The following is a 16,794-nucleotide window of genomic DNA, read 5'->3' on the forward strand; positions in this document are numbered from 1 at the left end:
ACAACCCATTTCTCAATCGGGTTGTGACTTGTGATGAAAAGTGAGTTCTTTACAACAACTGGTAATGCTCAGCACAGTGGTTAGACACCGACGAAACTCTACGACACTTCCCGAAGCCAAAGTTGCACCAAAAGAAGGTCATGCTGACTGTTGGCTGGTCTGTGACTGGTCTCATCCATTAGTTTTTTAAATGCAGTCGAAACCATTATGGTGGTGAAGTATTATCAACAAATAGATGAAATGCATCAGAAACTTTGACAACAACACCCAACATTAGTCAACAGAAAAGGCCCAACTTTCCTCCATGACAATGCCCGATCACACGCTTAACTGACTCTGCAAAACTTGAACGAATTGGGCTATAAAACTGCCTCATTCAACATACTCTCCAACCCTTTCACCTACCGATTACCACTTTTTCAAGCATCTCAACAACTTTCTGCATGAGAAATGATTAAAAAACCTAAGTGATATTAAAAAGGACTTCAACACCACCAGAACGCAAGATTTTTACGTTACTGGCATAAATACACTTGTTTTGCTTTGGCAAAAGTGTGTTGATTCTGATGGTGCTTATTTCAATAAATAAATTTTTGTTTGAGCTGAGATATATTCATCTGAACTTAAAAGTTAAAAACTGCAAGAACTTTCTCGTCAACCTGATAAATGATATCAAATTTTAATACAAGAAATGTATTAGCAAAACTAAGTATGTTTGTAGCTTATTTAAAAGACCGACTTATCATGGAAAGAGGTTGTTTTAACACCTGCACTGGACAGCTTGGATTTCAATGAAGGCTAATGCAAAAAGATGTTTCTTTAGCGTCTAAATAGGACAAAGACAGCTTTCAAAAAAGGACGAAAGAAGGCTTTTCTACCTCAACTACGAAGAGCTTTGCTTTTTTGTACTTTGTACTTGCTTATTTTGTAAGGAAAGAGTGTGTACATTAATAACACTTATAAAATTCAGTAGTTTACTGAGCAGACGAATTTTTGTTCGCCCCTATCTAATGATTGTATGGTACAAGCGTCTGTGATAGACATATATATTTATATATACATATATATATATCCCCCGTGCACAAGCACACATTCACTAACTCATTCAGCGAGTCCCTCTGGTCCTTTTTTTTTAATTCCATTTTCACCCCAAACAAAGCACAGTGCTACTTTGAAGTAGGGGGCTACTATTGGGAACATAAGTTGGGGGGATATTATGAAGGGAGATTAGCAAGATGTCTGTCCACATTACACTTGAACTTCTGCATGTCAGTATAGTTGGGAAAGCAGAATTCCGGAAGGGAGTTCCAAAGTCTAGCTGTTCTGGAAAAGAACCTATTGGAGTAGAAGGCTTTCTGACACCTAGGGATCTCTACTGTGTAGAGGTGGGATTTAGCTGCTTGTCAGGTTTGTCGGAAGTATTTACGTTGAGGGGGTATGAGTGCTTGTAATTCATCAGAGCATTCACCATTAAAATACTTGTAGAACAGGCAAAGGGATGCAACATTTTGTCGATAGGATAGAGGTGTAAGCTTAGATGACAGTTCAGGACCTATCAGGTTAGTGACTCTCTTTTGAACCCTGTCTAGGAGTGAGAGACTAGTAGCAGATGCGCCAGCCCAAATATGACAACAGTACTCCATACATGGATGATATATATAAAGGTACAGGATACTTTCAGGCGTAAGTAGTTTTCTAGCACGGTAGAGAGTGCTTACCTTCTTCGCAGCAGCCTTAGCAATGCTCTCAATGCATCTGTTCCAACTCATGTTCCCTATGAACGTTGGGCCAAGGAATTTAAAAGAAACTCTTTCAAGTAATGTGTTTTTGTGCCATTGCTATTGGTGGTAGAGAAGGTTTCTTGTAGTTATTGAAGGAAACAAATTTAGTCATGGCAGCATTGAATGTGACCATCCATTTTTGTTCCCATTCCACTACAGATCGGAGGTTTTCCTCTAGTGTTGCTGCCATTTCCTTAGATAAGTGTTCATTTGTTTTCCTCTTGTGCCTGTTATAGAGCATGGTGTCATCAGCAAATATACCCATCTCAGAGACAATTTTATCAGGCAGGTCATTTATGAATATGAATATTAAGAATAATAAAGGTCCAAGGATAGACTCCTGAGGTATTCTCACATTTATATCATATTGTTTAGATGTATGACCGTCGAGGACAACCTGGATTCTTCTCTTGCTTAAGAAGGATTTAATCATGTTATGTATTCTTCCAGTGATACCATATGATCTGATTTTCCTGAGAAGACCTTCATGCCATACCCTGTCAAATGCCTTAGATATATCTAGGGTTACCGCTCTAACTCTCCCCTGCTTTGTCCAGTGAATGGTATATACATTCAGAAACTTGCTTAAATTCATATCGTTGGTCGGTCAAAAGTTTAGCAGCGGTAAGGTGATGGATTAGAACTTGATTTATTATGAACTCAAATATCTTGGCGAAAAGCGGGAGGAGGCTAATGGGGGCAATAATTTAATGGGTCAGTTTTTTTGCCAGAATTCTTGAAAACTGGTACCACAGAAGCAGTTAGGAAAGCAAGATTCTTTAAGGCATTTGTTGTAAAGTTTGGAGTATTTTTTTAATAGCATCACCGGGATGAGATCAGGTCCACATGCTTTCGAGGTGTCTAGGTTTTTCTATTCTTTAAAACACCTTCTCATGAATTAGCATCAGTGTTCAAGTGATTCTGTCTACAGACAATCCAGAACTATATATGATACTACTAACTTGTAAGCTTATTTTACTATGTTGGCTTTAAGTTTCACATGACTACATATCCTTTTTATTTAACATCAAACAGAATTTTCATGAACATATTACCACAAGACTGCTTCTCTGCAGGCTACAACATAGTCATCTTCAAATCTAATATCGATACTTATTATAAGCCGTCCTCGGATCTAGGTCATTAGTGTCCCAGTCATTAGTGTCTTGGTCTTAAGTGTCTTAGGTCTTAAGTACCTTTTCATGTGTGTACCAATAACATGAAGAAAGAATACCCACAAGGATTCATGAAAATTCAAAGGTCCCTAGTACTTTCGATTTATTCTTAAATCATTGAAATAAGGTCGAATGTATTTTACCTTATTAGAGTGCATGAAGTAAAAGCGGATCATGCAGCTTATTATAGATCATGCTGAAATTGATTGCGTTAAATACTAATTCGAATATGTTCAGATTGTGTTTGCATATACTCTTTTTATTTTGACGAAAATATAAATTTTATTGCTTGACAGTTTGGTTTGGAATCGTTTTAAATTGTATTTGCATGTATATATTTTTTACTGCGATATAACATGTATTGTGAATTTTAATTGTAATAAATGGGACCAACTTTCCTCTCATATTTTTTACCCATAGCAAAACTGTGGTGGTTGGTGTGAACTTTTTATTTCAGGTTGAGGTGTCACTGTTCCCCAATAAAACAGACATTACAGATACACAAATAAAAGGGTACACTAAAGACCCAGGACACTTAAGACACTAATAACCAGGACACTAATGACCGGTCACTACCATCCCTATAGCTAATCCAAGTTTGTTCATTCTATAAATTATTTTCAATCATCTTGTGATATTCTTGACCATTCAACTGACAATCTATTGATCTTGTTGACCCTTATCCTTGAATGGCCTTTAGTCTTGATAAGTGGTGACTCATTAGTAAATAAAAATTGAAAAAAATAAACATTTTCTTGCAAAAGAGGAAAATTTGAAAAACTGCTTGGCATACATTTTAGTTGTTTATCATATATGTAAGTGTTGTTTTTTTTTTTTCTTAATTTTTTCTAGGTAAAACAAACTCTAATACAAATGGACTTTTGTTTGATGAAAAAAAAATATCTGCTGGCCAACCATCAATTCAGAAAAGGAATACTCCTAAATCAATTTCTGATCCAAATTCTTTGTCAGCATTCCGACCACCAACTAAAAATCAAAATATTATGCCAGATGGCCAGAGAAACACGACAGATGTACACATGGCAGCGATGGAATCAACATCTTCAAGTAGCGAAATTTCCAAAACTTCAAACCGTAGAGTTTTGATGCCAAAAGTCGGGTCTCTATCTACGGTCAGCAAAAGAAGCCTTGACGACAGTTGCACTGATTCTGAGTAAGTAAATATACTGCACATGTTTATATATATATACACTAGAAGATGTACCTGGCATTGCCCGGTATTAAACAAGTAAAACAAAAAAAGAATACTACAGTTGAGATCAAAACTAAAACGTAAAATAGTGAGTCAAGTACAATAACCATTAGACTAGCTTGCCACGATCTTTAAAAAGTATTTTCAAACTACTTAACATAAGAAATCTGAACCATTCACACATGCACATTCGTGAAACAGTTGACAAATCCGATGAACCCGTGTACCAATTTTTAAATTTTTGCTCTTTTAGCAGCCCTTTTTTTTTATTCAGATGAAAACCGATTCCAAAGTTTTCTACATGTTTGAATACCCTGTATACCAAATTTCAAGTCTATAGATAAATTCTCACTTTTATACATATACTAGCAGGCCACCCGGCGTTGCCCGATTGTAAAATATGCATAAATATTATATTTTAATTCATGCAGATTTCTTATTTATTATAAACAGAAATACCATAGATATTAAACATAACATTGAATTCCTTTTAAAAACTGAAGTAGAAACTAAAACAAAGGAACCAACACATGTGCATGCAAGTATTATGTTTTTACTAAACAGTTCACTTCTTGTAAGTAAAAAAAAATACTCGAGTTGAGATAGAAACCAAAACCTAATGACAGTGAGTCAAGTATGATAACTATTCAGCCAGCATGACATGCTCTTTAAAAAGTGTTTTCAAACTAACTCATACTTAACATAAGGAATCTCTAATGTAAACCATTCACGCATGCACAATCGTAAAACTGTTAGCAGAAAAAAATCCGATGACTCCCACATACCAATTTTTCAATTTTGACCCATAAAAAGGGGAGTAGCAATTGTCTGATATAAGGGGTTTCTCCTGCATTAATCAAACTTCATTGGACGTCCCTAGCACAAATACCAGGGAGTTTGTTTATGCTATGGATTCAGTTTTGCTTTTTTATACTGAAAAGCCAAACAAATGCGTGTAGACCAAGAAATATTGCGAAAATAGTGTGTAAAAGCCATTGAAATAAAAGATAGATGCGACCTCCCTTCATAAATCGTAGATATTATACTTTAGACAGTATATAAAAAGTTTTAAGAATGAGTGACCCCACTGAGCCCCCCCACAAAAAAAGCCTTTGGCGGATATGCAGAAAAAGTGCATACACACACATTTTCACTTTTATATTTATAAATTATAGACTAGTAGAGCTACCCGACAAAAATGTAACATATTTCTATTAAAAGTTCTATCTCTCTACCTCCCCATTTTCCTCTTTATCTCCCCTTATGTTTTTTCCTCCCTCTTCCTATACCCCACTTTCTCTTCCACTCACCCCATTTCTCTCTGGTTGGACATATGTGCACACTCTTTTATATGATAGATTCCTCATCGAATTATCTTTCCAAATTAGTGCATAATAACACTGACACCCCCTAATAACCCCCCCCCCCCACACACACACACTTCTTGACAAAACCTGGCCCAGTTGACCCTCAGAGAATGTATAATTCTTTTCTAAAGTTTAGATATTATTTATACTGGGCAACAGTGGTGTTTTGTAGTTGTTTTTTTTTTTTTTTTTTTTTTTTTTTTTTAGTTTTAGCCAGACATACAAACATACACTCAGACAACTGTCCTTTATATAATAGATAAACGCAGAAGATAAGATATTTTTAGGTGAAATAATATTTAAACAAAATAATATCAAACTGTATTCTTTTTTTTATATATTTGTCAGTAAGAAAGCTGTGGCTCACAGTCGATACGGTATTTGCTCACAATCGATCTAAAACAATGCCTCAATGATTCCAAGTGTTATTTAGCTATAGTCAACAGATTGAATTTTTAATGTCATTTTAAACAAAAATATTACTTACCTTAGTTTCATCTCGAAAAAAGTAATATATCCAAAAATTACAGTAATTCATTGAGTAGGACAATTGCTATCATGGTTTTTGTAAAAAATAAGTCTATCGCTACCAGCTAAACAGTATGGCAGCCATTAGCAAGGGAGAAGCTGGTGGAAGGGGAGATAAGCCAAATCAGTTTAGGTGGAAGGGGAAATAAGGTAGTTTAGCCAAAAAAAAGCAAAAACAGTAAGTTATTTAAATCAAATTAAATTTATTTACATAAAAATACTTTTATCAATAATTTTCACAATAGGGTTGTTTACACACATATTTTGAAATTGTGGAACCTTAGTATTGTGTGTGTGTGTTTGTTTATACATAGATTCACAACTTTCATCCTTTTAATATATACATATATATATATATATATATATATATCAAAAAGATGAAAATTGTGCTTTTTTTTTTTTTTTTTTTTTATCTCGCGTTCACTCCTTTCAAGGTATATTGCTATTTGGACATAAGGAGCTATTATTTGGAACCATGCCTAGGAAAGATTAACAAGATGTTGGTTTACATTACATTTAAACTTTTGTATATCAGTACAGTCAGGGAAGCAGGTAGCAGGAAGGAAATTCTAAAGTATAGCTGTTTGAGGAAAGAAACTAAACTATTAGGGTAGAAAGCTTGTTGGCATTTAAGGACCTCAACAGTGAAGGGGTGTGATTTTGTTGCTAAGTGGGTTTGTCAGGATATGTATGTCGAGGGAGCACAAATGCAACAAGTTCATCAGAGCACATTCCATTAAAATATTTGTAAAACAGGCGCAGAAATGCAACACTGCAGCGATGGGACAGTGGTTGGAGCATAGTTGACAAAGTGGGATATATTAGATTAAAAACTCTTTTGGACTCAAAAAAAGAGTTTTCAATCTAATAAGTCCCACTTGGTCAAGAGGGAGGGGCTAGTGGTAGATGCACCAGACCAGATGTGGCAACAATACTCTATGCATGGGCGAATGGTGACCTTGTAGAGGTACAGGATATTCTCAGGTGTGAGTAGTCTTCTAGCTCGATAGAGAGAACCTATCTTCTTTACAGCAGCCTTCACAATGTCCTCAATGTATTTGTTCCAGTTCATATTGCCTGTGAATGTTAAGCAGAGAAGTTTGAAGGAAGAATTCTCAGGTAGGGAGTTATTTGTCATGGATATCTGTGGTTGGAGAGATGTCTTGTAATTGTTAAAGGAAAGCAGCTTAGTCTTACTAGCATTAAATGTTGCCATCCATTTACTGCCCCATTCCACTACAGTCTGGAGGTCATTTTCTAATGATTCTACTTCTTGAATTGGAAGCCATGTTTAATTTCAGAAGAGTTTCCGATGAGTAGTTATTCTATACAAGTCCTGGAGATGAAGAATTCTCAGTTGGCAGCCGTTCTGTACAGCTTCTGGACTTTATAATTTTGCAGCCAAAGAGTAAAAGATTCTTATGTTGACATGAAAAAATTATGTGCTCATTAATTATCAAAAATATTGCAACACTGCCATTGTCTTAGATTTATGTACATCCATTCTTCCCTCGTGCATGTTATAGAGCGTTGTATCATCAGCAAATATACTCATCTTGGACACAATATTATTAGAGAGGTTGTTAATGAATATCAGGATTAATAGTGATCCAAAGATCGGTCTCTGAGGCCCTCCCGTATGTTATGCTGTTTGAATGTACATCCATCAATGCCAACCTAGATGGTCTTATTGTCTAAGAAGGATCTAATTATATTTATTATACGCCCAGTTATACCGTATGATTTAATTTTCATTAGCCACCCTTCATGCCAGTCTTGGTCAAAGGCTTTGGATATATCCAGGGCTACATCCCTATCTTCACCCACTTTATCCATGATACATACATTCAGAGATGACTGTTAAAATAACTGCAGTAGAACGACATTACCTGAATCCATACTGTTTGTCAGAGAGAAGATTTGCTTTTGTGAGGTGGTGAACTAGTGCTTGATTAATTAAGGTCTCAAAAATTTTAGTGAAGAGGGGAGGAGACTGATAAGACGATAATTAGGAGAGTTGATCATTTCACTAGAAATGTTGTACACTGGTATTACAGAGGCCATCTTCCAGCTATTAGGGAAACAAGATTCAGCAAGGCATTTGTTATAGAGTTTGGAAATTATGGGGACTAGTTCAGCTGAGCATTTCTTAATTAGTATTGCAGGGATGACATCAGACCCACATGCCTTGGTTGGATGTGTCTAAGTTTATGATATCACGGACATGAGAAGGTGATTTGTACATCATCTAATGTGGCTTCAGTTCGCATAGGGAAATTTGTGAGAGAGTTGTTTGTTGGCTCTAAGGTGGAGTTGGAGGCAAATCATCGGGCAAGCAGTTCTGCCTTCTCGGTTGCCGTGCGTGTAACCTTCTGGTTGTTGGATAGTGGGGAAATTACTGATTGTCCTTTATTCACTAAACTATTTTTTATAAATTTTCCAGAAATCACGAGTTCCTATCCTTTGTTTTTTCTATGCGTTCCCTTGTTATTGCAGCTTGTTTTTTTTTTTTTTTTTTTTTTTTTTTTTTTTTTTTTTTTTTTGCTGTCACTATTTATCTCTTACAATTTCTAGCATCTACAAATTTTTGCCGTATTGCATTTGACTCATAACATACGAACCAGCGGAATGCATGCTGTCACTCTGCAATAGCAACTACACACTCTGTAGTGAACCATGAGGAGAGTGGGGCTTGCTTCTACACATCTGTGTGGGAAAGTGTGCTTCAATGTCCGCTTTGCACCATTCAGTTGTCTCATTGGCACTCTGTTCAGCAGAAAGAGAGACGATATTGATACATGGGGCATCTCTGTGTTCTCTGATGGCTTCCCAATCAGTCCTTTTGTAGTACCTTGTTGTTTGGAGCAATGGCTTCTCACCTTGGGGTTGTGATTTAAGTGTGATGTCAACTGATACGACTAGTTGGTCTGCATTTTCAAGTGGACTGTGGGCATTAGTCACTCCTCAGGTACTGTGGTGAGGAATAGGTCGAAGTGAAACCTGCTAGGGTTCATGATCTGTTAGGTGGGTTTGTGTGAGGTAATGTGCTATAGAGAAATCTACTCTTTTTTGGATATTTGAATTACTCTGTCTTCACTTTACTTTTTTTGTTTTTTCAGAATTAACAAGCATCATCCAGACATCCCACCATCCACAACCGAAGCAACTCTTTTACTTGGGTTATTGAAGAAAGCGAATAGTAATACAAACAGCATGAGTAACAGAAATAATGGCAGTTCAAATTCTGCTCAGAATGATAATATTCGACCTGTCGAAATAAGTCAGCTTGTGGAAAAGCATACAAAGCAAGTAAGTTTTGGCTGATGTACGATTTAATTGAAGATTTTCTGCAATTAATATTTAAAGATGTTCTACAATTAATATTTTAAGATTTTCTGTGATTAATATTTAAAAGATTTTCTACAATTAATATTTTAAGATTTTCTGCAATGGTTGCTGGTTCTCTCTAAGCATTTTTTTCTAACACTGTTGACATTAAATTTCCTTGTGAATATGATACATTATCTATTGCAATATTTTTAATGTAATGGGGGGTATGATTACAGAAAGTTAAAGGGTTCTACTTATAGTCACTGGCGATAGGAAATGACCAATCAAATGGAGCTATATTCTGCTAGCAACCAATAAGAAACCAGAATCACTCCATAAAAATATTGAATCTTCCGCCATTCCTGCACATAATTTTTTCGTGTCCACACGAGAAAGATCTGTTACTCTTTGCTTGCAAAGTTTTTAAAACTGAGACTTATACAAAACAGCTACTCATTGAAAACTTTTCATCTCCAGGACTTGTACAGAATAATTACCCATCGGAAATTCTTCTGAAATTAAACATGGCTTTCAATTCATGATTATCTTTTATATAAAGGACAATCGTCACTTTTTTATTTATTTATTTATTTTTTTACTTCAAATTTTTTATTTTAGAATGCCCCATAGCAAAACTATCGGATGCCAAACATTCACATGCTATTTCAGAAACTTTTTAACATTCTAATTATCTCTTTAAGTGCAATAGTTTTAATCTCTCTTGCACTTGGTTCACTCAGTATATTCACCAGATAGTTTTTGAAATTTTTTTCATGAGTCCGGTTGTTTCTGAAATTATTTGAATTATGAAGATCTTCCTAAGATTCCAGTTTCTTTTCATGTCGGACATAGCACCTTGGTATTTTGTTACCTTTTCTCTCTCTGTTCTGTTTTAACCCAGTATCATTTGAGAATACTAACTTCTATTAGGGTTGCTTCTTTCTCCTTCTTGTCCTATATCACTATGTCAGGTTCGTTTTCTAGGTACGTAGCTGTAGGAATTTCATAGTCATGGTGGCTGGTGTATGACTTATTTCCAACTGTTCTTTCTGCTAAATGTTCCTAAGACTTGCTGCTACACTGGATATTGAACATTTTGCAGATGCGCCAATAGATATATTTACACACTCCATTGTGTTTCCAGTTGTCTGTGTGAGTGTGTCCAGCTAGAACTAAAAAACTGTTTAGTATTCTCTCAGATAGAATGTAGACATAGTTCGTTTTTCTTTTTGTAATATCCATATATTGGGGGGGGGGGTCACCAAAAACAAAATTAGTTCAGGTGGGGGGGGGTGCACTAAGGACAATATTAGTCAGATGGAGTAGGGAGCATCGATCTGTAGTATGAAACTCAAACTAAAATACTTTGTGGCCTTCAGGCTAGGATTTAAATGTAGTGTCTGTTGGAGTAGAGAAATCCTTGACTGGGGCGATTTTTATTTTTGTCCCATCCATTTGAGGAGCTGCATAAACTCCACAAAAAACCTGACTTTGTGATAGCAAGACAGTCATTTAAGAAATATGGAGGAGAGGGAAGAGAAAGAGAAAAGGGAGTTGTGAAGGAGGAAATAGATAGAAGTTGGGGTTAGTATATTTATGGAGAGAGATTCGCTTATACATTATTATTTTAAAAAGGGGGGGTCTGCTTCTTTTGTATTATTCAAAAATAAATAAAAACATATCTAATTACACTCTTTTATGTCAACTAAATTCATATATAATGGTCTAAAAAGTGTAGATTTCCCTCCACAGCCCCTGCACCAAAACTTTTTCTTTGATCATTTATAATAAAAAAAAAAATTTCCCAAATTTGATAAAAAAAAGTCAAACCATCAGTTTTCGAAATAATTAATTTCCAGAAGGCACCGCTTTGCAACCCTCAAAATAAAATAAAACAGTAATAATTGTACTGTCTATAATGTCTTCTGTGATGTTCAAAATTTCTTAAAAATATGTCCAGTATTATATTAGCAATTTATGTGTAGATTTGAAATATTCATTTTCTAATTTATATTCATCAAATTATGAGTTAAAGAGAATAAGTCTACTTGATTATAGCTTCTGGTTTTGAAATTGGAAATTAACAAGTAGTATTTAATAAATAAAAAAAACAAAAAAAAAACAACAAAAAAAACAGTCTCTCATAATGCTATACTGCTTGAATTTTAGCAGAATTTAAAATTTTATTAGCCTCTAAACATTTCTTAAGAAAGTTTACCAAATTTCTTTTTATCACTAGCCCTAAGTCTGAATAGCAAAGTCATAAATCCAAATATAATGGTCTAAAAAGTGTAAGTCGCCCTCCACAGCCCCAGCACCAAAAATTTTTATTTGATTATTTATGATCAAAAATAAATAAAAATTTCCAATAAACAAAACTGTCTGATTTTCTTGTGTTAATAGTTTAAAAAGAAAAAAAGATGGTAAAAACAAATTATTAAGCCTCCCCCATCCAAATATCCAACCTAAAATATAATGGGTAGTTGTTTTTTTTTTTGTTTTTGTTTGTTTATATATAAACACTGCTTGTTAATTTCCAATTTCAAAATCATAAACATTTTTCTCTTGAACCAAATTGAATTTAATTTGTACTTTTCTTTTTTCGTCTTTTTAGTTGTCAAAGAACATTCAAGAATCCTTTGAAGAGATGTATACTGACATGTTGACAATACATAGTCATCAGGTAAAAAAAAAGAATTTATTTCATTCTTTAATTACAATCAACCCCAAATTACATTTTTGTATCAATATCTATCTCTTCATCATAATAACTATATATTTAACATCAGTACAGCATTATCAGAGTTAATTATATACAAAATGAAACCGAATGATTTGTATGAAAGAAACATGCAAGAGAGAAAAAAAACAATAGAAAAATACTATAATCGTTTCGTGAAGAGAAATGGGTGCAACTACATTATAATAATGAAATTTAAAATTTTTAATATTGAATGTCAATGCAAACCAATGGTCTCTACTTAATTATGTTATGAATATATCCAAAAATTATGAAAAAATGATGAGGAAGAAAAGAAAAAAAATTATTAAAGAAAATATTTGACAACTAGTTAAAATAAAATATTTGGCTAAAACAACACCAGAGTTCGAAAGGGCATGTTACTTTTGCTGATTGTTTTTTAATAAATTGTGCGATTTGTCGTGTTTTTAGCACAATCGAGTTAGTTCCCTTGTTATTATGTTGTGTCTTCCCAAACAAATATGATGAGGATGTTTTACAATTGAAAACTTATGTGTTTTTTTTTTTGTTTTTTTTTGAATAATGCAATAATAAAGAATGGATAAGTTTTGGGATTAGCAGCTGTAGAAGATATGACTTGGGTGCCATCAGCTAGAATTAAAACCAAAGCATACAACTCTCCACCCTCATTCCTTAGCCTCTGAACCATACCCATACGCTTTTATATATATATATATATTCACCTGTCATCCCTATTTTAAAAAATGAAATTGCCTGATCGTCAAAGACAAGATTCGAGCAAGAAAGAACAGCCAGGCAGTCCACAGAGTTTTATAATTATATAGATCCTAAGTCCCAGTGGCTACACTTTTAACTTTGTCTACTGGTGGACCTTTCAAGGGTGACCAGACCCTCACTGGTCACTGGAAAATATCGATCAGATGCTCGGAATATACAAAACGTGCACAACTCTGTGTGGCAACACTGTTTACTTTGGCTGGCTGTACGTCACTTTGACCGTGCTGAGTTCTCTTCTCACAATGGCTTGGTCTGTGTCTTCACCATCTGTGCGTTAGGGTAGACCTGAAATCAACTGCACCTTCAATTCCACAGGCAATCAACGAATAAAGAAAAACCAGTGATCATTTTTCTTATAAACAAAAAAATAATCATTCACTGAAACTTACAAAACTCCAATCATTTATAAGTCTCTGACTAAATGCAAATGCTCTGAGGGTTGGCGGCTTCCATTAGTAAAGTTGAGGATTGTCTCTTCACAGTGTAGATTCAGAGGCTTAGAATACAGTGAGACTTAAGTCAGAGGTTTCTCTCTGACTGGTGTGACTTGCCCTAGGCAATTAGCAAAATGTGTCCTCAAGGTTATTTTTTCTTTCTTTATATTGAGAATGAGGTGGACTTAACCCTGCCTTCAATTCCTAGAATTCCATTTCACAATTCTCAGAAAACAAATCTCAGTCAGTTTTTTAAATTCTCAAGCTTTAAAAAAATTTTCCTCTTTTTCTTCATCAAATTTGTATCTCTGACCATCATTCTCTGCAGAAGGGTCCATTTTCTATTGGATCTCTACCTTTCACCATCACTTATGTTGGAGGGTCCATCTTTTATTTGCATAACCAAGGGTTTTTTGTTTTTTTATTTCCAAGTGCCATTTTGTATGAGTAAAAAAATAAATTTGGTTATCATTTTGGGGTGATCAAATTCCGCGGACAATAATTAATAAACACTTGACTTTGTATCTACCATCTTGTTTTTACTTATCCAAAGAAACTCATAACATCTGACCTATATTTCGGGTGACCCAATAATAAATTTTGACCACCCAGAATTTGGTTAATTGCTTTTTCTTAAGAGTGATGAACTTGTCCATTCACCAAAAGGTGCCGTTTCTTAGATTTTTTTTTAGATCCTTTGTATTGGAGCATCACATTTTCAGCTAGTGTTCTTTTTTAATGGCCGTTTAGCTCAACAGAAATTATCATGAAAGAAAACAGGTTTCTCCTTTATCAATATCTACAAATAAGTGTGTGTGTGTGTGTGTGCATATTAAATTGATACCATAACAGCCTTTCCTAAAAATGCTCTTTCTTTCCATCAGCATCATCACCACCATTCCCACCACCATCATTGTTACATCCAACGACATTGTCACAATTTCAAAAACGTCTGAGTTTTTAATATGTGTATTTTCTATTCATTAAAATGACTTTTAATTGACACTATCTTTTTTTTTTCTTCTTTTTTTTTCTTCTTTTTTTTTTCTTTTTTTTTTTTTTTTTTTTTTTTTTTTTTTCAATTTTTTTTTCTTTTTCCACAGGTTTTCATGAAATACTATAATCAAGAGTTGGAGAAGTTACGGTGGATCCACGAACAGGAAATTGCTGAAATTAGACACAATACAAGTAAAATTGTTGTTCTCCATATATTTTAGAAAAAAAAAAAAATTTTTTTTTTAAATTTCATTTTTCGGACTGCTGTTCTCATCTTGGTTGTTCACAATATCTTGCTACCAGATCAGACTATTTGAAGATGCTGGCTTTCTGACCTAAAATGCACCAAAAGATTGATGTTGTTGTTTATTTATGCCAGTAACGTAAAAATCTTACATTCTGATAGTAATGAAGTCACTGAAGGCGTTTTTGATATCACTTAGGTTTTTTAAGCATTTCTCATGCAGAAAGCTGTCAAGATGCTTGAAAAAGTGGTAGTCAGTAGGTGAGAGGTCTGGAAAGTATGGCGGATGAGGCAGAGTTTCTTAGCCCAATTCGTTCAACATCTGTAGGGTCGATTTAGCAATGTGCGGTTGGTCATTGTCATGGAAGAGAATTGGACCTTTTCTGTTGACTAAAGCTGGATGTTGTAGTTTCTGATGCATTTCATCCATTTGTTGACAGTACTTCTCTGCCGTAATGGTTTCGCCTGCATTCAAAAACTAATGGATGAGACCAAACAGTCAGTATAACCTTCTTTTGGTGCAACTCTGGTTTTGGGAAGTATCGTGGAGCTTCATCAGCATTTAACCACTGGGCTGAGCATTGCTGGTTATCATAAAGAACCCACTTTTCATTGTTAGTCACAGTCGAGAAACGAGTCATTCTTGTTGCATAAAAGAAGAGAAGATGATACTTCATAATGGCGTTTCTTTTGGTTGTTGTTCAATTCATGAGACACTCATTTATCAAGTTTTTTGTCTTTCCAATCTCTCTCATGTGGTTGGAAATCATTGTATATGTTACATCTAATTCAGAAGCAAGTTCTCAAACAGTTGTGCGTAGATTGGCTTTGACTAAGGCTCTTAATTGATCGTTGTCAGCCTCTGATAGCCAACCACTACACTCGTCATCTTCAGTAAAGGTATTATAGCAAAAACTTATTTGGAAATAAATCATTTGAAATCAAAATGAAAAATTCACAAGAACTTTTTTGTGAACCCAGAATATCTTGCAATAGCAATTTATGGCATAATCACTTTGACATGTTAATTCTTATTACATCACCAAAGTTAATCGATGTTGAGCTATGCCAATAACAGATGGGGGATGATTTGGGAATACCAATACAGCTTTGAAGATGTCTTCAACAAGTACTAATGTATAACTTTCTAATCCATCTGTACTGACACAACTGTTGATATTAGCATCATGCATCGTGATAGATTTTAAATGATTTTTCGGAGGCATGATACGGACACAACACTATTTGAAAATAAAAATATTTTCGATTTGTTTAAAATTTGATCTATGCTTAATTAGACATAAATTAAGCAAAATTCCTTGAATTTTAGTGGGGGTTTTTTTGTTTGTTTTTTTTTTCATAAGATTCCTTAAGCTTAAGCCTCTAGTTTTAGACATTTCTTTAGGATCAAAATCTATTAAATATCTCAATTTTTGTAAGTGGACATAAAAGTGTTGCAAAATTGTTCTGTTTGGTTAATTTGTTTTATTATTTACATATAGAATATCATCCTCTTACAAATATTCTGCTAGTATACATATGGAGAAAAACAAAATAGAAATATTATTTTAGAACTGGGAGATGGTACAGCATCAGTTGATAAGAATTCCATTATTACTTACCAACTTACTAATGTACCAAGAAGATAACAAAAACACTACAACATGGGGAAAATATGTTGAAATTTTGAAAATGAAAACTGTTTAAATGAATTTGTCCATTTAACTCAAATGAATTTTTTTTGTCTTTTTTTTTTTTTTTTTTCAGATTTAATAGTTGCTGAAACGCGGGCAAGTTGGGAAAATGAGAAAGAACGTTTTGCAAACAAAATTCGAGAGCAATGTGAAATCGAAAAGATTAAAACCGTAGAAGAAACCAAAAAAAAGCAATGGGTACGAGATTTGAATTTGATGAAATGTTTTTTTAATCTTGTTAAGATTTGAGAAAAAAAAAAATTATTTTTATAATTTCATTATTCTTATAAAATTTAAAATAAATTAAAACCCTTTATTTTTTTAGTTTTGTTATTAAAAGTGCAAATAAAGACTAACTGTTATTTTTATCTGTATAATTTTGTTAATTTTGGTTCACCGACTTAGTCAAATTTAGACCTTAGAATTCACCCTTGTCCGTTCCTTCCAAAAATTCTCAATGACTACTCATTACATTTTTCTGAAATTTTGTATGAAGTTACAACTAGTTTATTGTATACTTTTCAGTGTCCTTT

The 16,794-nt window shown here is 34.1% G+C and overlaps 1 protein-coding gene across 7 annotated transcripts in view; it reads left to right on the forward strand.

The window, feature by feature from the left end:
- Positions 1–16,794, forward strand: part of LOC145280074 (MYND-type zinc finger-containing chromatin reader ZMYND8-like) — a 240,607-nt gene that overhangs the window by 187,015 nt on the left and 36,798 nt on the right. For all 7 annotated transcript variants that reach the window (XM_080131764.1, XM_080131766.1, XM_080131768.1 and 4 more), the window contains 5 exons: positions 3,809–4,130; positions 9,184–9,373; positions 12,009–12,077; positions 14,431–14,515; positions 16,335–16,459. In XM_080131764.1, coding sequence (XP_079987890.1) covers positions 3,809–4,130; positions 9,184–9,373; positions 12,009–12,077; positions 14,431–14,515; positions 16,335–16,459 — 791 coding nt within the window. The remainder of the gene's footprint in view (positions 1–3,808; positions 4,131–9,183; positions 9,374–12,008; positions 12,078–14,430; positions 14,516–16,334; positions 16,460–16,794) is intronic.

The sequence above is a fragment of the Euprymna scolopes genome, chromosome 7, assembly GCF_053919585.1.
Source record: "Euprymna scolopes isolate OS-2025 chromosome 7, ASM5391958v1, whole genome shotgun sequence".
Taxonomy (NCBI): domain Eukaryota; kingdom Metazoa; phylum Mollusca; class Cephalopoda; order Sepiida; family Sepiolidae; genus Euprymna; species Euprymna scolopes.